Raw genomic sequence first — 22,610 nt, forward strand, 5'->3', positions numbered from 1 at the left:
CATTTTCTTTTCCTCTTGGTTTATTCTGAAATGTGTGTTTAGCCTTTATTTTCTACCTTAGTCTCTTTTCCTCCATCACCTACTGAACCTTGCACCTTCTGATAAGGCTTTTTGGGCTCTTTAACTGAGACTGGACTGCTGTTCCCCATAGAATATGAATTGGACACTGTCTAGATGTCAGATGCTCTTGGGTCTCATTGAAACAATCAAGAATTAAATATTTTGGGCCTTTTCTACTCCAGTGGGAAAATATCATTGAATTTATTCCTGGATTTATGTAGCACATAAGCTAAATTAATGATGTGTAAAATAATCAACTTATTTCCAGACCAAGCTGTTTTTTCTCCATTACCCATTTGGCACCATAATGTATGTGCAATCTAGGTTTCCTATTACCAATCTGTCTTCTATTTATTTCTTTTTGCAGTGTCATTACTAAAAGACCTAAAACATGCAAATATTGTTACGTTGCATGATATTGTTCACACTGACAAATCCTTGACTCTGGTCTTCGAATATCTGGTAAGCTTTTTTTAAATACCCTCAAGCATCTCAGTTTAAAGTTTAACCCAGAATGAAACATCAGTGTTACAGTATGTATGAACTGAAAGGGGTAGGTAGGTGGCGTGGGGATTCCGCTGTCAGTTTCTTGCGGGATGTGATGTCTGGCTAAAAGTCAATTGGCTTTAGTGTATTAAAGGTAATGTATGTGTCTCATCTTGCCATGGATGTGAACTTTGATCCTGATAATCCCATGTGTAGCATTGTTGTTGCAGTCAGATACAGGAAGAGAGAGATCAGAGTTGTGTTATAAATTAGCTCAGATTGGTCTGTTTCTGTGGCTAGCAGTAGGAAGCCTGTGAGCTCCATGTTTTGAGGATTTCAGCTGTTGTGCCAACTAATCAACATAATTTTGTGCTTGCTGCAAGTGGAAAAAGAATGCCATTTCAGCACAGTCCTAAGCTATTTATAGTTGGAGATACCTTAAATTGTACTGGCACTTTAGAAGGAATTATGCACGCAATATGCTCAGGTTCAAATGCCTAATGGCATGCATGCACTCGTTCTATATTAGTGTGGGCATTCAATCATGTCTTTACACCAAGTACAAGGTAAAGATAAGTCTACCTTCAGTCTCTTTTTCCAGCACACACCAATTGAGGCTGATCCTTACCAGACTAAAGTAATAATACTTGATAGAGCCTGCAGCCCATGGGAGGACAAGAGAGAAGGGATTGATAAGGGGCTCCCGCTGATGGCATTGGGTGATTCAGCATAAGGATCTTCCTGGATTGTTCAGATTGCAGTAGTTACCAGGAGGATTTTTTAGCTTCTCTATCTGTTATGGAAGGCAGTGACCTCTCCTTTCTGAGTTTGACCGAAGCCCTGTCATTCATGCCTTCATATGCTCGAGGCTAGGTTAAAGCAGTGAAGCAGCTCATTTCTGGTGAGGGTGAGTCACTGGGGAAAGAAAATTGGATTGTCTTCATGGTAGCAGTCAGTTCAGGTTTTTGCTTAACTTACAAAGCACTAAACAGTTTGTGTCCTGCATTCCTTAAGTTTATCCTTCCCCGACATCATCTTTTTGCCCCTGTTGAGAATGTGCTCAGAATTCTTCCCATGATAATGGTACACCAAGAGATATTCTGATTTTGATACAGAGATCCTGGAGCTTTCTTTCCCCAAAGATTCACCAAATCATGAATTTGGCATGAGTATTTAAATTAGGTTAGGGATCATGGTAGAGCATCTGCTTTGCCTGTAGAAGTCTCAAGTTTCAATCCTTGGCAGTTAAAAGAGTCAAGTAGTAAGTGATTAAAAAAAAACAACCTCTGCCTGAGACCCTGGAGAACTGCTGGCAGTCAGAAGAGACAGTACTGACTGGGGTCAGTACTGATACTGAACTAGGGTCTAGCTAGTAGCTTTGTTGATTGAGTAATCATGTACTGTTGTGCTTTTAATCAGTTCAACTACTAAACCTGGATGAGAGCAAAACCTCACTTAGCATGTCTTTGAAATATTGAAGGAACTTTGACTTGGAGTGGCTTTCTAGGAAAATAAGCACTTCAGAAGAATCGCCTAAGCAAATAAGCATTTTCGTTACTGTCTTCTTCAGCCAATGTTCTTAGCGCAGTAACTTTTTTTTTTGGTTAGGACAAAGACCTAAAGCAGTACATGGATGACTGTGGGAACATCATGAGTATGCACAATGTGAAGGTGGGTCTTATTCCAACATTTCCAACTGATGCGTAAAATTTTTGCAGCTTCATAACCCTAATTAAAATGTATATATTTTCGACATGTATTTCTATTTATATTCCTATTTGAATAATTCTCTCTTAAAGTGTTTGATTATTTAATGCAGCATAAAAGTTCCCTAGAAAAGTTTAGCTTTACTTTATTTCCCTAGAAGAGTTTAGCTTTAAACGTAAAGAAAATTTGTTACTGCTTACCTTTGAATAGGCAAAGTTGTGCAGCTCATGAACTGATAATGCAGCTATGGTAGGCAACATAATGTGCCAGAACAACACAATGCTTTGGCTTTTATAAGAATTCCAGCAGTTTTTGTTCCCAGATTGCCATTAGCTTTCCAGAGACGGGGAGCAGGCAAGGAGCAGTACTATGTAGTGGTTAGACTGTTACACTAGAACAAATGCCCACTTGCCATGCAAAAGACCTTAGACCAATCATAGAGTTGTTGCAAGGCTTTGGTCTAGAAAAAAATGGAGGAGAGAGAACTGAGCTCCTCAAAAGAAGGACTGGTTAAAATGCACTAAATAAATATTACAATGTTGCTAAGTCCTTACTTTTGGAGGTCTTTTTTATTTTGTGTAACAATTCTCAGTTTTTTCTGATTTAGAGCTATCATTGTTCTGTAAAAGAAATTAACCTTAGATATTGATTTATAAGAATGTAGTAGAGGCAAAGAACTTTCTTTTTTTTTTAAGCAACATGTTTTTTTTTTCTCACTAGTAAGACGTGGGCCCAAATCTCTGCTAAGACATGAGCTCATGTCATCTTGAAAGAATAGTATCTTTTTCCAGTCTCTGTTTCCTATGCGTTATAATGGATCTGTTGTCCTACCTTATAGAATAGTTAGAAAGTCTGCCCCAATAATAATTTTGAAAAGGCACTGTACAAATGCGAAATGTGGTGATTATCTTCTAATGACTGAACAGGGAGCTGCTTATGGGAAAGGTGTAGTGGCTATAGTGAGGGATGTGGGTGTGGGAAAAGTGGATTCAGGCCTGAAGTGCCTTGAATGGTTTGCGTAAAACCCTTTTGCTCTGGCTAATGCAGCTCAACAAAACTGTGAATTTAAAACATTAAGTAATCCTGTGGGCGTGGTTCTGAGGTGTTTAGAACAAGGTCGGAAATCATATGCGGCAGATTTTCTAAGAATGCTTTGCAAATGATTAATAGCTGTTATTATGCTTTATTCCGAACTGGGAGTTTGCTTGTCAGTTTTATGTAAAAATATCCAGCTTAGATATAAGGAAAAAAGTGTAAGAGCCACCCACACATAGTATCCATAAACACAACAAATGCAGACCTTACAGTTTGACATCTCCCAGGGCATATAGAAATTGCTTCAAAGAAAGATGCCATCAGGGTTTCATAAAAGGCACCGTGAAAAGAGTGGCTTTCAAACTGCTTTCGAAACAGGTTGGCAAACCCTTCAGAGAAGCAACAAACACATTTTATTCCCAAGCAATTCTGTGGTTGAATTCAATGCAAAAACTATGTGGGTCTATGCCAGGGTATTTTGCATATTTGTTTCCCAGTCAGCTGGCGAATTGTAATAAGCGGAAGCTCCTTTCTTGATTATACCTGCTGTGTGAAGATTTTTTTTTTGTCTTTGAGCAGGTGGTCGCTTTTGCAGGATTGTTAGCCAGACACATAAAAAGCACTAGAAAAGGAATCGTCTCAATGGAAATTTTTGTGACAGGGGTGTGCAGGGTGGGAGAAATGACAAGTGTGATTAAACATATATAGAGCTGCAAAGGTTCACTTTATTGTCTCTCTCATATAGTTGGCTTAACCTGCAGTCTACTTTGCGCTGCAAGTATAAGAAAGTAGCTGCATTTCAAATAGATGTTTGCACTACCCAAGGCAGAGAAAAGGGGCCTAATTCAAATTAATCACTTGATACTTGTGTAACCTTAACAAAGGTAAGGATATTTGGTACATGAGAATGACTTGCTACTTTAGAAGGTTTTGCTTTTGTTTTCGTATAGGCATTTCTTTTAGAGCACAGGATTCATTCAGTTTTGAAAGTCTAATTTGAATTAACCTTCTTCCTCTCTACCCCCCACCTTTCTTTGATAGTTATTTTTATACCAGATTCTGCGTGGTTTGGCATACTGTCACAGGAGGAAGGTGCTGCATCGAGACCTAAAACCACAAAATCTGCTAATTAATGAAAGAGGAGAATTAAAGCTAGCAGACTTTGGTATGGAGCTAATGGTTTTTTATTGCAAAAAGGTTATTGATTCACTTGTAAACAAATCTTGGATGGAAATTTCATTAGGTGTTAAGAATAATTGCATGTGTAAACCAAATGTCCACAGCACACAGAATTAGGCATTTTTAGTTTAGATTGAGTAGCCATCAAAGGTTTGGACAAACAGGTTTGGGGATGACAGTGCTGTCTTGTTCCAAGGCTGTTGGGTCGCTCAGGGTCTGCACAGTTCCCAAAGGCCGATTTTTAAGAGCCTTATGGAAGATGGGTAGAGTTGCAACTATGTATGAGTTGTGATTACTATCCAGAACTCATACAGAAAACAAACGTTTTTTTCTTTTTGAGCTGTAGACAAAAGACTGTCTCAGTGAATGTGCAAAAATTTCTCAACACAAATTACCTCCACTGTGTCTATTACTGTATCCTCCCTCCCCTCGCTATTGTTTTTTAATTTTATTTGAAAAGAAGAAAAATAAAATAAACCTCATACACACAAGTAGTAAAAATATGATCATAATAGTGAGAAATCTACTTATATGAATCCATACAATAAGTCTATCCACAGTTGTTGTCTACATCCATATGTTCAAATATAGATACAGTTGTAAGGTCCTCGATCTATTGAGTTGTGGGAGGTGGCCAGTTATCTCCCCAGTGTGAGTCTTTTAGCTACAGTAAGGACAAATAGGGTCCATTTTTGTTAGTTTCCAGGTTAAAGGCAGGTAGTTTAAAAGTATATAAACATCCTTAAAAAATCAGTTGGTATTCTAATACAAAATTAATATGAGCACTAACTGCCTCCCAAAAAGATTGAATAACTAGATATGTCCAAGGCATATCATTAAGAGATGTGTCCTGTAAGTTACAGCATCAGTAATTAGACACTGTATTTAATCCTTCACTTTCAAAGTGCTGTGGTGTCCCATATACCTTAAACATAATTTTTTTTGCTGAATCTCCCTCCCTAATGATGAGAAAGTGAGTGCTCATTGTGCTTTGTGTCATTTTCCCTCTTAGCTATTTCAGTACTTCAGACCCTCTGTTAATAGTATTGAATTCCCTTGGTTATAAAACATTTGTGCAATTTTCTTTCCATTTGTATTCTAAATTATGCTCCCTCCCCATATCTGCATCATCCATATATTTTGGCTTTTGCTAAACCAGAGTTTTAGTGGTTTCAGAGGGGTTTCCAGTGAGGGTCTTCAGGGAGCCTGCTCCACCCTCTCCCTCACAAAAGAAAACTTTGCATGCCCTTTCATCGAGTGAGGATTAAAGATTTACAAAGGTTCTCCATACTAACTCTTTTCATGCATGCTCCATAAAGGTCGTGTGCGTAGTGCCTTTATTGTTCTCTTATTAAGCAATTCTCTGGCAAGCATAGCATAGGTTCTTTCTTGCCAGTAGGAGTGCTGCTTGTGTGGGAAAAATGTTTCCAGCTGAAGGCTCTTTCAGTCTTCAAAACAGGAACAGACTTGTCAGTTTAAACAAGCATACAATATAGATGTATGATTTTTCTGTCAAGAATGACAGCTGCCAATAGTAGCCCAGCTGTAGTGAAGAACAAAGAAACCTGAAGAGGAGTAGGCACTCCAAAATTGGTGGTAATGGACCTTGATGATCTTTGTGACTCGTCATTTCTCTTACTGCACCTCAGTGTCAGGCAGCTTTTAGCTATGAACATTCTTGCCCCAGTGGTATTAGAAAGGAATGGATATGCTCTGCAGTGGCCCATGCGGCTCAGTAATCAGAAGACAGCCTTCCCATCTCCTTCCACTGTGCACTCAGTAACTTTGTGTGGGTTGTGTATACGCATTATGTCTTCTAACTGATGTTTGTTTAACTCTGGCCCACTAAAGGAAAGCAAAATGCAGTGGAGAATGTCTCAAGTTTTGTGCTGTTCATTGAAGTATTGAACTCTAGAAAGTACTGGTCTTCCAAAATTGGATGCAAGATCTTGCTCTGTAAGCGGTAGCATCACACTTTTTGTAAAAGCTCAGTAGTATCTTTAGAACTATACGGAGTTCTGTTGAGACTGAAATGAAAGCAAATGCACACGCAAGTGTGTATCAGCAGATCTACCAAAAATTCATACTGTACTTTGTTTTGGAAGGCTTGGCTAGAGCAAAATCTGTCCCCACAAAGACCTACTCCAATGAGGTTGTCACACTATGGTATAGACCTCCAGATGTTCTCCTGGGATCTTCTGAATATTCGACGCAAATTGATATGTGGTATGTCTTTCTTCATTATTCATCTTTTTGTTTTCAATTAAATTATACATACTATGATCTTTTAAACTCTCTAATGATGTAATCTTCATAAAACATTTAAAATTATAAATGAAGGGAGGGGAAGGATAGAACGATATTTTAATCCTGTTGCACTTAGTTGTAGGAAATAATTGATTTGTATTTTAAATGGATAAATAAGTTTCCTATAAGTTGCATGTTTGGAATCTCAGAATATTAGTAGTTTCATATACGTAGCCATGTTGGTCTGCAGTAGAACATCAGGATTTGAGTCCAGTAGCACCTTCGAAACCAACAAGATTTTCAGATTGTAAGCTTTTGAGAATCAAAGCTCCTTTCTTCAGATACAGCTTTATATCCTATTTCTGAAGATGGGAGCTCAACTGTCAAAAGCTTATACCCTGAAAATGTTGTTGGTCTCTGAGGTGCTACTCAAATCCTGTTGAGAATCTCAGTAGTCAGAGTGATTGGGCTCCAATTTATTTTAGAGTCTGTTACTTCATTCTTATCAGCAATAGCAAGAAGCACAAACTGTCATCATAATCACCAACAGAGCTATATATTTAAAATGGAACTGACTGGAGTTGTTTCAACTCTCATTTTAACTTTTTCTTTCTAAAGGGGAGTTGGATGCATATTTTTTGAAATGGCATCTGGAAGACCTCTCTTTCCAGGGTCAACTGTTGAAGACGAATTGCACTTAATTTTCAGACTTTTAGGTAAACGAGTCATGTTTATCAATAACCATACAACTGTGGCTTTAACGTGAGCTTTTTAAGAGGATGAAAGGGTGTCCTGCTGCAATTATGGTATGCCTCAGGTCATAAAGGGGGTGGTACGTCTGTGATTGAATGGTTTTAAAGAGTGGTCACTTTATAAATTGACAGACCTATAATTTACAGACACTAAGGGGATATAGTTGTTTGCTTGCCTTTTCTTCAGAAGGCTTTGGTTCAAATACTGTATGTGATTTTAATGCTTGTATCTACTTCATCCTCCCTTGTATAGACATAATTTGTTTAATCTTTCTACTCAGGAACTCCATCACAGGAGACATGGCCAGGCATTACTTCCAGTGACGAGTTTAGGAACTACAACTTCCCCAAATACAAGCCACAGCCTTTAATCAACCATGCTCCAAGGTACTGGAAGTTGCATCTGTGATTTTTGTTTTTTACTGTTATCATAACTGTTTGTGACTAAGACCATAAGTCACATTGAACGGATTTAGCTGTGTATAACATAAAATATGTTCTAATTAGTATGCCAGCCATCTTTAGGTTAACTTTAGCATTTCTACATAGGAAATAAATTCATAGTTCATTTTACCAACTAATAATTTGATGTTTGGAAATGGCATGTAAAATGGAGCATAGATCTCCCCACATCCAAATTTGCCTTTGTCATCAGAGTTCTCTGTAGGCATTTAAATATATCAACTCTAGGAATGTCTTTTCACAGTAGACTTTTAATTGGAATGTACAAGTGTTGTATGTATTTAGCATTTGCTTATCTTCCTGGTGGCATTCAGCTCATCATGCTAGCCTTACATAGGCACACGGAGGCACTCTTGCAGGCAGTGATTTAAAGGGCAAGCCAAGAGTAGCCTCTTGAAGGCAGGAAACTTTTTTCTGCAGCTGCCAATGGAAGGAATTTTGGCTGCTCGGCATGCCTTGATAGAAATGTAGCCTCAGCACGTGCGTGTCCATCTTTTAGAGCCATAACCTTATCAGCAGAGCGGCTCACTCAGGGAGCCATATTTCTTGTAAATATATAGTTAAAAAAATCACTTGCTTACAGTACTGAAGAGTATTGAAATCTTGGAGGGGGGTTATCTAATCATTTGATTTTACTTTGAAAGCTAACGTTTTGAATAATTAATAGTTATATATGCATAAACATTAAACATATCTTGCTTTGTTTTTATGTTGTTTTTAGGCTAGACTCTGAAGGAATTGAATTAATAGTAAAATTTCTTCAAGTAAGCAACTATTTTTTCCATTGTTGTGTATGTTTGTTGAATTTTCAAGTGAATAGTGAATTGTTGCATGTTTGCTTTTTAGTTGTGAATATAAAATTAACTGCTGTACATTTAAATGCATCAGCTGAGAGATAGCCCATTGAATTTAGTGGCTGTTTTCTTTTAGTATTTCTTTTAGTTTCTAATAGATATGTGCATAAACACTGAACATACTTGCTTTGTTTTTATGTTGTTTTCTGGCTTTTCTGAGCACTGTTCCACAATGTAGCAAGTGCCCCATTTTTTCAGAAAAGTGGGCAAGGCTCTTAACCTGTGGGACCTGTGGTTGACAGGTGATTTCTACCTTGAAACAGCCACTGCCAGAGGAATGGGTAAGCTGCGAGCCTCATGCCAAGGAACAGAAGTAAATGTGGCTCTTTTGGTTGATGTAGTTGTGAATGTGGCTCTCTGCGACCTGCAGAGTGAGTACCACTGCTGTGGGCCATGTCATATCCCAGAGAACTGGGTAACATTTATCTACTTTATTATTTTTTGTAATTGTCCTACTTCTTTTAGCATCCTAAGCAGCTTGGTAAAAAAAAACCCAAAATACAGAACCTATTAAAACAACCATAGTTTGACAAAAGTGCCTGTAGCAATTCCAGATATCCTGACTGCCAAACAGACAAGCCCTTGCAAAACTTTTCTGATTCCCATTTGGGATCCAGCCAGATAAAAGCTCACCGCTGTGCAGATTTTGTGAAAGCTAACCAAAGAGGATGCTGAATGTACCACCCCAGGCAGCTTGTTCCATAAGGGTGAGGGGAATCACCAAGCATGCTGTTGATCTTAAGCAGGATAAATACACCTCCCAATAGGAAGGCAAGTCCAACCAAAATTGTTAGGCTGTGAAGTTGGCACATAGGGAAAGGCAATCAAGTTTAGGCTGCAAAATACTTAGCCTGTAAAGAGGTCTTGCGCTTTAGGAGGATCATGTTATGTTGAAAATCATTTTCAAGACAGGCATAAAAGAGGAAACAACATTTTCATCCACCTGCTCTGCAAGGTTCTTTACTAGGCCCGAATCCTGGGTCTCATCAAAGTCAGAAATGCTAGGAATTGAATTTAGAGCTTGATTCATATTAAGAATACACTTGGCTTCTGAGTATTATTAAGATGCCTGAAACAATTTTTTAACAGTATGAATCGAAGAAAAGAATTTCAGCAGAGGAGGCTATGAAGCAAGCATATTTTAGAAGTCTTGGAACAAGGATTCATTCTCTACCAGAAAGTAAGCATTCCTATGTCAGACAGCATTCATTGAGCATGTGATTGAGTGACATGGTGTCCTGCCTTACTTGGCTGGAATGCGCCTGATTTTTTCATAAACCAGGTGCATTTCTGAAGGCTGCATTGCATCAAAAATGTTCCCAAAAATCTGGTGGAAGTTGAATTAACAGCTTGTGGCCCCTCACCAGAATCTAGGAGAGAATTTTCTCATATATATAGGATCCTCTCTTTTTGCCATTGTTAGCCAGGCAAACAATTAACTGTTCTTTCTCTTGATGAATTGGGGCAGATGGCACTCCTTTTCTCTTCTTTCTTAACTTGTAATTGATTCAGTAGTGTGATGCCTAGCCTAATTTTCCTTCCAATATTTGCCTCTCCTTCTGGCAGTCACTACACTTTTTTTGCAGCGTTTCATTCTAGCATGTGTTTCTAGATGCAGCCATGTGACACTTTCACTGTTAGAGAACTCTAACACTTTACAAACTGCAGTTGTCTTGCTGCATCTGGAAACATTTGGCGTCTCACAAGCTATCTTGTTTTCTTTACCATCTGAAAGTCAGGCATTCCACTATGCTGAGGTATTGAAAGGCTCATGCCAGAGCAGAGCCACAGATTGCTGTGAATGAGTTTGGGCAGGGGGAGCAAGACATCAGACATGTGCATTCTACTTGTTATGGCATCTCAATATGTGTTAAATTTACAGCGCAAAGATTTAGTAGTATTGAAAGCATCATTAATATGTAACTGTAAATTGCAAATGGTAGTAGATTTTAAAAGCATTTCTTGAAAAATAGCCATTCCGGAACAGTACTTAAAAATGGGAGTGGGGGGGGGGAATATACCTGGTGAGATGCTCATGTCCCAGCTGTGTGCAAGGTGTGATTCAGAAACTCCTTATGCTGTTAGGGCTGTTCACTGCCATTTACAGCATTCATTTGGGGGTTGTGGAAGTTGCCTTTCTTCAGGATGTGACAGAACTGATGACAAAGTCTCCTGTGCAGAGAAGAGCCAGTGGCTGCATGCAGATGTCATGCCAAACAGCCAACTAGCATGTTGCAGGATGCCGTCACTCCTTTGGCTCACACATGGAGCGCAACTGACAGCTTCTTGGTTTGAGTAGCCTTGAATCAAGCACTGCCTTCACCATGAGATCCAAATGAAGGCACCTGGGTGAATTTATGGTTTTTCACTTGTTCCTGATTTGGATGTTAAACTTCTGCTTAATTCTTGTTTTGAATTGAGGGTGAGGGAATTCCAGTTTGCCCAAATGCTGCCAGCATTCAGATGTCACAGTGAATTGGATCAATTCAAGGCTTCTCAGACTAGAAAGCAGTAAGTCAGTCTGTGTATAGTGCATTTTTATCCTGCTTTTCCTCCATGGATGTCAGGACAGTCAGTGTACAAGGGTGCTTCTTCCTTCCCTATTTTAATTTATTCCCAACAACCTGGTGAGGTAGGTGAAGCTGCAAAAATGGCAGGTCCAAGGTCACTCAACAAGATTCCATGGCAGAGTGGGAATTTGAACTCAGGTATCCCAAATCCTAACCACTGTTCTACACTGGTTCTCTGTGGTTAGGGTCTCTATGCACAAGGGATGGAGTGAGAATCAGAATCCCCTCCTTTACTTAAGGAGATCAACCTTTAGTATATTGGGAAGTGAAGGAAATCAGTTCTTGATCAGTTTGGTGAACTCTGTGGCTTTCAAGCACAGGTGGCCAAGATAAAAGAGGCCAATAAGGGCATTCATTCCATATTGTATTCATCTATTCTGCAGTAGGGAAAGGAATGACATTTACTTATCTGCTGTCCCAGGGACTCCTGAGCTTTCAGTCATGCTATATAGAGAGATAGTCAAATAAGTGCTGGCTTTACTTTTTAAATAAAATTGAAGACTAGCCATTCTTTTCCCCATCATGTTTTGGTGCAATCTATGATCTTTTACACTGGAAACAAAGTAATCTAATTATTTGGTTGCAAAGAGCTATAATAAGACCACTGTACTGCAGATATGATTTGGTTAACACTGAAGAAGAGTTCAGTGAAGCTCAAAAGCTAGATTGCCATGCTGTAGTTTTTAGCTGGCCTGAGTAAAGAGAGCTTAATATTATTTCTATCAAGTGTGTTCTTAAGGCCCAACTAAGTTTTGTAAACAAGTTGTGTCTGGGTTCCTGTGTGGGTGGACTTATTTGCCCATTGTAGCTTAACAAAAGAGCACCAGGGGAGCGCAAGAGACTCTCCTCTTCCCATGCCATGCTCCAGAGCCAAATCAGGCATCTCTGAACCTTGAATATGCCCTTCCCCACAGATGCTGTGTATCTTCAGGGAAAGCAAGTCAGACTTAGCTCATTATAAAATATCTAGTTTGGCCATTTGAGTGGCCTCATTCAGTGAGGAAAATGTGTGAGAGAAGCATAGCCTCTTGATTTACTTGGAAGAACCCTTTTGCACTTGTAGTAAGTAAGGTAAGAAGTGTGTGTCAGCTTATGGAGCAAGGGTCTGTGGGAGCTGGTCTGGAGTAGGGGTGTGCAGGTATTTTACTCGCTCCGGTATGCTTCGTAAATATTCGGAGCATACTGAAGCAACTCCCCCACCCCCACCTCTCATCCCCCCTGGAGCAACCCCTCCACTCCCCCCCGGGGAACCCCTCCACTCCCAACCCACTTACCTTGTGCTGGAGGGAGAACGGGAGGGGATCAGCTGAGCGGTGGTGGGCTGCCGCCGCAGCACCAGCATCGCTCCTTGGCCGCGTTGTCAGCAGTGTCACCTGGTAGCGGCCACGGCAGCAGCATTGCTCCACGGCGGAGGTGGCGCCCAGTGGCCATGGCAGCAACAGCGCTCCACGGCGGAGGTGGTGCCCGGCAGCAGCGGCAGTAGCCATGGCCTGGAGCCAGCTGGCTCCTGTGCCACCACACCGCCTCCTGCCACGTCGCCGCCTCCGCCCCCGCGAGCAGCAGGGAGGGCCGGAGCCACTGCCAACCGCAGGGCCACGGTAAGTGGGGGCAGGGTGGGGGTGGGGGCTGTTTTTATGGTGTTTTAAGGGCCCTGCTGCTGCTTGCAAGCAGCGGCAGGGCCCTTTAAACTAAGCCCCAAAGCTTTCCAAGGCGTTCTGAATGCTTCGGAAGGCTTTGATTCGGAATCCCCGATCCAGAAATCCCAAATCTTTACAGATCAGGTCTGATTCGGGAATTTTTCCTGAATCAGATATCCGAACCACACACCCCTAGTCTGGAGCTGGCTCTTTCCTCTTTTCTTCTCCTAGCACAAGACTGCAATATCTGTCATGGTACGCTCACACAGCCCACTCCTAAGTTAACAAGAGAGCTCCTTCTGTTCTTAAGTGATAGACCGTGTTGCTAGTTAATATGTATTGTCGAAGGCTTTCACGGCCGGAGAACGATGGTTGTTGGGGGTTTTCCGGGCTGTATTGCCGTGGTCTTGGCATTGTAGTTCCTGACGTTTCGCCAGCAGCTGTGGCTGGCATCTTCAGAGGTGTAGCACCAAAAGACTCTTTTGGTGCTACACCTCTGAAGATGCCAGCCACAGCTGCTGGCGAAACGTCAGGAACTACAATGCCAAGACCACGGCAATACAGCCCGGAAAACCCCCAACAACCATTGCTAGTTAATAGTTAACTATTCCAACATAAAAACCTTCCAAGGTTTAGAAATTAAGCTGTAGTCTGTTTTGCATCTTTTAAAATAAGAGGACTCTAAATCTGAGATGTTGAAGTTGGAATATATTTTGGATTTAGGTATTTAAGATGAGCAGTTGAAACTGTGGCCAGACACAGTTCATTTGGTTTGGATATTACTCATATTGCTTCATTGCAGGTCCAGGGGCTTTTATTTAGGCAAAAACCCACTCCCTGTATCATTTCAGGTGTGTCAATATTCACTCTGAAAGAGATTCAACTGCAGAAAGATCCTGGCTTTCGAAATTCCACTTATCCTGAGACAGGTATGTAAGCGTCTAGGATTGCCCTTTTTCAGGTTTATACTAGTTGAAAGGTTGAACTACTGACACCTGGTGAGTGAATAGTTGGAATTACTTAGATGCCTCAAACATGTTTTTAAGCAGGTTGCAAGAATGGTATTTTTGCTTGAAGGGGAAGAGGGACAGGGCTGAAGAAAACAACCAGCTGAGCTACTTTGAGTGGCTGCATCTTGCTCTGTGTCTTCAAGTGTAGTATATCATAACAGTGTCACTTTTTCAAATCCACAGTCATAAAAGGATCACCCATATTGTTATACTTCAATAAAAATCCCTCATTCCAGACACTGTCCGATAAGGAGCTACTTTCTCAAGAAAGTTTCTGTAACTCCTTTCATGTGAATACAAGTGCCATGTCCTACAGTTGTATCATCCACGGGCAACAAGAAGCCAGGTCCCTTGTTGGACAGTGTTTGGAATGAGGAATTTCTCCTACAAGAAAGAGATATATTGTTGGACTGGCTAATAGTATTATACTTATTGAAGTATAACAATATGGGTGTTCCTTTTATGATTGTGGATTTGGAAAAGTGATGTTGTATGACTTGCATATGGAGAAGAGACTGATAAGGGACTATAAATTCTAATGACGCATTGAAATAATTGAAGTGAGAGTAAAAAGTGTAAGCAGTTAGATAGTTGTGGAGGTGTTTTTTCTTTTCTTCAGATTATGATGCATGCAGTAGCAAGGGCTATATCTTGTAATGGGGAGGGGGTAATAGTAGGTTTGCCTGAATTCCTTTAAAAAAACTAATAATTTCTGTTTTAGGACATGGAAAGAACAGAAGGCAAAGCATGCTTTTCTGAGGCGGGTCCAGTTTCAAGCCCAAGACTGTCTTTGCTCCATCAGGGACTCCAGTCTGAAAGCAGTTCTTCTCTTGGTGGACTTGAAATCTGTGTGTCTACTCACAGTGCAGTCTTTTTATTTCAGACCTGCTGGTTATGTTTTTATATTTGTTGTCACAGTGTGACAAATTTTTGTACAGTTGGTTTTAAGGTCTCCTCAGCCATTAGAGCCAGTAGGTTACAGCTGTTAATGTAACAGTAGCTGCCATTTTTGTGCAGGACTGAGAAACACAGTGCATTATTTATTGCGGAATCATTGCTGCTAAATAACTACTGTCTGTATAGTTAACCAACAGTTCAAATGCCTGCAGAAGTTGCGATGGCTTTGTATAATCTGTGAATGCATCAGTTTCTCTTCATGAACTATTGCTATGGATTTCTCTCTCTCACTAACTGCAATGTTTTCTGGAATGTAAACATAACTTTCTTGACTGTTAAATAGGTAAATTATCTTTAACACTCTTAAATTTGTGGCCCTATGATTCTTATTTAACATTTGATGTCAAGTAACTGAAAAATTGCAAAATTCATTTTAAAAGCACTTAGTACAGAGATTGATTTGAATGGGTAAGAAATAGTTGCTCAGTTACATGCTGTTGGATTTTATGTCTCTTAAGTGAAGATTGAGTATGAATTTGATCAGGCTTGCCTCTCGTGTAAGAAATGTATGCATGTGACTCCTGATGCAGTTGCCTTCCCTGACTTCCTTTTTCTAACCTGTATAGTTCAAAAAAAATGTATAGATTCTTTCCTGGGTTGTTTTGAGAACTTTGTATTTTCTTGATGCCTGACTGAAAATCAGCATATGGGAGCCAGATATCCTAGTCCTCCTGCCCTGATCCTTCCCCTCCTTACTCTAATGTGGTGCTTTCATGGCTGTTCTGTGATTACGTTTTCACTGGAAATCCACTGGAAGACTACAAGTCCGTACTAGAGAAGACATCACTCTGTACTGCAGACTTTGTGAAGCATGAGAACTTAACGAGGGAGAACTTATAGATGTTACCTGTTTATTGGAGCTAGTCCATGTTACTACTAAGCTTATGCATCTCAGTGCATCTCAGTGAGTATCATAAGTACCTTCTGGTGATAGTAACAGTATTTTTAAGCATTTGTGTTCACCTTTCTGAACCTCTTTGTTTAGTGCATCTTCAAGAGACTGTAAATCTTTATTGGTATATTTTGAAATGGTTATGTAAATCTTTGGCTGGTATATCATGAAAATAGTCATAGGTAACTTAATTTTTTTCCTGTTCACTGTAAAATATTCAGGGGTCCTACCATTTCTGTTCAGGAAATCTTGTAGTTTTTATTATTGTTATTTAACAGTATTAAGTGAAAAAATGTATGTTTCATTTTAACTTTATTTGTGAATAGTGATTGTGGCATGTTTGGGGATGTTTTATTAATATTTCATAATACTAGTAAATTGAATTTGGGAACATTTTTACTTTCTAGAAAGAGACAAATTCACACCTAATGTGACTTCTTGGACCACTGCTGCTTTTCAGCATTTGTAACCTGGTTTTATGTTAAAAGGAGTCCTGTAGAGCTAACCCAACTTTTTTTTATAACTGATGGACCTGTATTAATATTGTACTTCTGAAAGTATAAATATTATATGGAAATCCTTCATTGTGTTTGGGCATTTTATGACAAAGAAACATTCTTCTATTGAACAGTAGCTCAGCATTTTGATCCAGCGACCAAAGTCTCTGTGCAGGGCCTGGTTTGCACATGTGGCACATCTGGTTGCACAGCAGGCTCTGAAGGTGTCTGCATCTGAGGCAGATGCCAGCCAAACATGCATTACTGCATTCCAATTCCTCATTGAAGGAGTCATAGTTTTTTGCTGCACTTGCAGTTCCCAGGATCGAGGGAGGTGCTTTTGTTGGGGGCAAGAGGCTCCATTTTTAAAAAAGGTTTAATTCAGTGTAATTTATGCCCCAAAATGCCTTGATCTCTTCCTTTTCCCTTATTTATTTTTTACTGAACATCTAGCCTGGAGTTCCTGGTACCTCAAAAGCTTGCTCAGTACTACTTTGTGATATTCAATTGGTCCAAATAAAGGTATTCTGCTAATCTTGTCTTCAGTGTGGCGTGTTACATGTCTTGTTATTTTGCACCAGTAATAATAGCAGGAAATTCCATCTTTTTAACATACAAAACAAGAAAAGGTGATTCTATCTCTCGTTACCACGACCCAAATCTTATGCAAGAACAGAATAAAAGCCACCAGATGCAAAGGCAGGATGGGGTAATTTCTCAGCACGGACAAACTCACTGGAATTGTGCCACACGTTGCCATTATTAACATAGTAGACATAAACTACTTTATGTACTTGAGGAAGCTTAAACACATTGATGCACAGGAACATGATGAGCTGGAAAAGAGCCAAAATTCTGAATTTTGTCATCTTTGTTTCTGTTTCATTTACATACTGGAAGTTAGCAGCTTTCATGAACTTTTATAATGCAAGCTGAGATGCTTGGCTATCTAGTTTACCGATCAGTTGCATACAAACCATTTCTCTGAGTACTTTCTGGAACATGGTCATTGTTCCAGAAGGTATTGGAGGTATCCTGTGCATGTCTTCAAGGACAGCTTGATTACAACTTAGAATAAAAAAATCTGTTCCTTTAAGAGCTTACATAGTGACTATATAAAGTACCAAAATAGGATTATGGGAAATTTCTAACACATTCTGCTGAACTACTAAAATGGATACTGAAACAAAAATTGTCAATACCATTAAAGGGACAGTGTGTTATTATGACATGAAGCAAAAAAATCATATTACCCAGGAATAGATTTCAATTCTTTGTTAAACTCCGATGCTCTGCAAGTAATGCTTTATTGCTGACACATCTGCTGAGACTGTTTTAGCCTTAATAATGCTACATGCCACTTATGTAATCTTTTAATTTTTTTCTAAAGCATTGTACAAATATCACTGATCCTCACAACAGCCCTGTGAGGTAGGTTAAGCAAATAACTTGGATATTCCAATGTTTACAAATGTAAAGGATGAATTAAGGAAATTAAAGGACTTCTCAGTTTTGGAGGACATCCATGGGTGGCCAAACTGATGTTTCGGGCTGTTGATACCTTGCTCAGTCCATTATACCAGCTACTATGCTGTCCCTAAAAGATAGCCTCAAATAATCCGTCACAGTATTGTATGCAAATGTTGCTTATCTTCTGACATTTTCTGGTCTGCGATATATAAAAAACATTTCCCCAAAGACTTTAATTTTAAAAGCTGTCTAAAGCATATAAAATATAATTGCCAAATATTTACTTTATTCTATCTCCCAGAAGTAAACTCATGCTTAGGAGGGGTAGCATTTGTGTTTCACGTACAGCTAGCATTCATGGCCTTATTTAGTCTGTATCATCCCTAAGAGAGGGGAGCTTTAGCCTTGCAGGTGCTAGTACTGACTTCTTACATGACATCCACATTAATGCATAGCAGTGTCCTCCTAGGTCACTTCCTTAGGTCTCCTTACATACTTCTCTCCAGGCTTAAATAGTTAAACAACATGTCTAAACTTCATGGCACAAATAATGACTGTTCTGTTTACATTGGAGTATCACACAGCAAACGTGCCAAATGTACTCAGGTGTTTTAGTGATGCCTGTATTTGCTCCTGTATGCATTTGCTTCAGGAGATGCCAGTGTTTATGGAGCAATCATGTTAGCTGTGTAAAGTGTGGAACTGTCCTCAGCTGTTGCTCTCTTCTTATTGGTCAAGCGGAATTCTGAAATCTTACTTAAGCCTATTTTACAATAAAATTGCCCAAAGGAAAAAAACTGCTGTTTAGTTGGAAAAAAACACCATTATAGAAGGTGAGTGGACAGCCATTTCAGTGCTTGGGTGGCTTGATTTATTGAAAGAAGGTGTCGGCTGTCCTGCGGCAAAAAAAAATCCAAAAGCCCAAACCACAACCCATATAGTTTTTATCAGGACCAACCAAAGGACAGTGTTGTGTGTAATTTGGTTGGTCTTAATAAAAGGTATTATGTGGACTGTGTTTGGGGGTTTGGGACTTATTGAAAAATGGTATGCAGTTCAGTATGGAAGTCATCCGTCGCATAAGCTGACAATAGATTAAGTGTAGCATTTTGGGGCAGTGGGAAAGACACGACATGAAGGGCAACAGTCTGATTAGTGCATCTTTTGGGGTTTAAAAATATCAGATAAGATCACTTATTAAGTATCCCTTATTTCATAATATTCACTTTCTAGTCCTAAATAACCTTATTGTGCTGGTAACATGAACTAGTTGTGTTGGAGCCACCTTTCAAATGGAAGAAAGGAATCCCCAGGGAGGCTTCTGCAAGCTAGCGTCAAGGCTGCTTCTCATGTTAATTTTACTTCAGTACAAATCTTGTAGAAATCTCAGTGACCCTTGAGAATGAAAAGACAAAGCACAGCCTAGATGATTGAATTCATTTTGGTCAGTATAAATTGGTTGGAACTTCACTGAAGTCCAGAGTGAAATTAATGTGGAAAATGTATAAAGGACAAGAGAAAGTCCAGCACTGTCTGCACCCTGCTGATACTGTGTGTAATGTCCCCCCACCCACCCCACCATACCATCCTACAGACTATAGATATTTGCACAAAAATTGTTTAAGGTGTAGTCTCCCACTGTGTTAACGTTCCGTCTTTGGTATTCAGTGTGTTAGTGGCTCAGATCAGCCATCACTGTATCTGCAAACTTCCCTGTATAAAATCTCCATTGCTACAGAATAAGAGACATTCTGGAATTTTTTCTTGTATTTTAGCAGACGGAAACCATTCTGCTGCCCAGGATGTTCCTGATATGCTAAAATGCGCCAAGACAAGAAATTACTCATTCTGCCTCTCTCCCTGCTACAGTTTCAGGGGCTTTACTTATTTTAAGCCACTGATTTCATAGAATCAAATGCAGAAAGGCACAGAGATTACATTTGGTCCTTAGTCATTAAAGCCTTAGGCTATCCCAAATTTTTTTTTTAGCTTGCTTCTTCATCCTCCAGAAATCAAGCATATACTAACTGGCTGCTTATTTTGTCTTCCAGGATTAGAATAATGATTGGTTGCTGCTTGCAATGAAAGGCAGACTGGGAATCGTGGTTATCAGGAAGTAAAGGTAGGGAGATCACTTCAGAACCGTTGGGAAGGATTTGTGGCAGCCCCTCCAAGCTCTACTACATCTCTGCTTTTGGGGTGCAGCAAGGGAGTTCTGCCTATGGGGTCCAGCAGGCTGCTGTTAGGCACAGAGGCTGAAATTGCTCTACTTTTCTCAGGCTACCCACTAGTTGTGTCACAGGCTCTGTTCCGCTGCATTCAGTGTCCACTTCTCACTAGTTGGGGTGCCCCAGGATCATAGTAGAGCTTAATCAGAATGCTTAATTTTCAGTTAGTACAAAGACAAATTACTCTAGGCAGTGCAGTGTCTGCTTCCTAAGAGGTTATGCTGTTATGCCATTAAAGCATTTGGTTCATATCACGAGTCCGACTATGGTCCTTGAGTCTTGGGATAGAAACATTTCCTTAATATTGCCTAAGATTTAAAAACATCTTTGGCCATACAAAACAAGAGCATATCCCTGACTGAGATAGCACTTGGGGGAAAAAACCCTGTAAAGTGCAAGACCCTGACTATATTCAGGAAAATGAAGTTTACAGTATTTTTCTCACATTATGAATAATTCAGGAAATTAGTGGTACTGAGCAAGGTTGCATCATCTTACTTTAACAATTGTAAATATTTTAAGACCATGTTCCTCTTTTTACAGCGAAGACTTCAAGCACCTATATATCAATAGTGTCCTATTCTTAAGCATACTTTCTGGCCAAAACATTTATGACCTCTCAGTTAGCAAGGAAATAGAAAAACTTCTTTATATAATTGGAAAGCACTTAATTCAAAGTTACATGGATACACTGCACCATACAGGGCAAATACTGCAGGGAAAATACTGAAGTACTAGCAGGGGAGGGAGGCTATCCAATACTTGGTTCCTTTTTCAACCTTTATCTTAATACTGGAAAATATAACAATCATTTGTATAACATTATGCAAAAGAAGGCACAGCCGGTTATAGTTACAAAAGCACAACGCATAATATGCAGAAATACAAGATTAAAAAGTTTCACATCCTTTAGATACTGTTTTTGCTCTATTAAGAAAGTACTTCATTAACAAACAGTGTTCAACACTTAGAGCTAGGATATAAAAATTATAACTCATTTTAATGCACAACAGATTCTTATACAAAAAACACTGTTTAAAAAATGCTAAATAAACACAAAAGTAGATCATCCATGTAATGAAAAGTGCAAACCATAGTAAAAGAGGGCTTTCCTTGTGTCCTCTGTCACCAGAAAAAATAAAACTCATCAGAATGGCTGTGTTAAATCCAGTTTGTTAGAGAGTCCTTGGATTGCTGAGACATCAGGATTTGTGAGCATTTGGAGAAAGAAGCACTGGTGAAGAGGCCCCATCCAAGCTGGGAATTGGCACTGGGATGTGACCATTTAGCAGAGTTGGAAACTGCAAGAAGAACAAAGGGAAATCCTTATTGTCTCATAAGCACATTACACATTGTGTACGTTACTTTAACTTAGCCTTCTTTGGGTAGTGATTTTACAGGTATTGCCTCTAAACAGGAAGTTAAATGATTGGAATTTTGTAAAAGGAAGGGTGCACGTGTGTCACAATAATAATCTAACATGCACTTTGCCAAAGCTATGAATAATGCAATCGAGAAATGCCTATAATACAAAGCCATTGTATCTTCAAGACATTAATTAGAGTCACTTCATTTGGAAATCTCAAGGAATACTAAGAAACTTGGAGGGAGAGAGACAGCTGGGAGCACCGATGCCAACTGAGAGCCAAGCTACAAGTGACGTCTGACACAGGTTGGACACTGTCAGCTTCCCTCAAGTTTTGATGGGAAATGTAGGCATCCTGGTCTTGCAGCTTACAGAAGTTTACAGAGCGGCAGTCTATGCGAGGGAGAACATGTGGTCGGGAGGGGAGTGCAGGCATCAGGCTCTTGCTGGGCACCCCTTTCCCCTCTGCTGGGTGTGGGGGGGGTTCTGTAAACTTTAATTAAATGGAGAGCCAAGCTGTAAGACCAGGATGCCTACATTTCCCATCAAAACTTGAGGTAAGCTGACAAGTGTCCAACCTGTGTCAGGCGTCACTTGTAGCTTGGCTCTCAGTAAGACCTGGATTGTGCATTTGTCCCTCCCACGTGTGGCCAGAGAGGCAGGAGACAACTTAGCCCCCAGCCTGTGGCCCTGTGTACACCAAGCTGCTAGAACCATCACCACCAACTTGGAATGAATGTCCTCCTGCTTGAAGCATGTAGTGGGAGGGCTTATTGGAGTGTTTGTTTCTGTAAACTGATTTTTTAAAAAATATATATTCACTTTAAGTTGCTCTCTGTCCCCATTGTGGGAGAAAAAGCAGTATAAAAATATTCTAAAACTTGAACACTATGCTCAAACAAGATTTTTAACAGTAATACAATAAATGAAAGGCTCCATGTAACCAAGATCCCTCCAAATTTTGACAAACACTGGTCACATAATAGCATCACAGAATTTTGCCTTCTTGTTTTGTGTGATGTGTAAAATGGCTCTTAAAAGTTGTGCTTTTTTGAAACACTGAAGTAGGAATAGTGCTTCCTTGGGGATAAGTATCAGAAAACAAAAACTACCCTTGGTCACTAGAAACAGCTGGAACATATGCTCCTATTATGCAATATGCCTTCATTAGCTAGCTAATAAGCGATCTTCTGAAATATCG

General features: G+C 39.7%; 2 protein-coding genes across 3 annotated transcripts in view; one reads left to right on the forward strand and one right to left on the reverse strand.

Annotated features, from left to right (window-relative positions):
* CDK17 (cyclin dependent kinase 17) overlaps positions 1-16,879 on the forward strand; it is a 104,335-nt gene extending 87,456 nt beyond the window's left edge. For both annotated transcript variants that reach the window (XM_054988470.1, XM_054988471.1), the window contains exons 8-17: positions 428-522; positions 2,155-2,217; positions 4,330-4,453; positions 6,573-6,693; positions 7,333-7,430; positions 7,748-7,853; positions 8,650-8,692; positions 9,872-9,962; positions 13,841-13,918; positions 14,721-16,879. In XM_054988470.1, coding sequence (XP_054844445.1) covers positions 428-522; positions 2,155-2,217; positions 4,330-4,453; positions 6,573-6,693; positions 7,333-7,430; positions 7,748-7,853; positions 8,650-8,692; positions 9,872-9,962; positions 13,841-13,918; positions 14,721-14,758 — 857 coding nt within the window. In that variant the 3' untranslated portion in view covers positions 14,759-16,879. The remainder of the gene's footprint in view (positions 1-427; positions 523-2,154; positions 2,218-4,329; positions 4,454-6,572; positions 6,694-7,332; positions 7,431-7,747; positions 7,854-8,649; positions 8,693-9,871; positions 9,963-13,840; positions 13,919-14,720) is intronic.
* Positions 16,880-17,705: 826 nt separating this feature from the next.
* The window catches only part of ELK3 (ETS transcription factor ELK3), a 52,324-nt gene continuing 47,419 nt past the window's right edge, over positions 17,706-22,610 (reverse strand). Inside the window, exon 5 of the mRNA XM_054988368.1 lies at positions 17,706-21,344. Within this exon, the coding sequence (XP_054844343.1) occupies positions 21,246-21,344 (99 nt within the window). The 3' untranslated portion in view covers positions 17,706-21,245. The remainder of the gene's footprint in view (positions 21,345-22,610) is intronic.

Source organism: Eublepharis macularius, chromosome 9 (assembly GCF_028583425.1).
Source record: "Eublepharis macularius isolate TG4126 chromosome 9, MPM_Emac_v1.0, whole genome shotgun sequence".
Taxonomy (NCBI): Eukaryota; Metazoa; Chordata; class Lepidosauria; order Squamata; family Eublepharidae; genus Eublepharis; species Eublepharis macularius.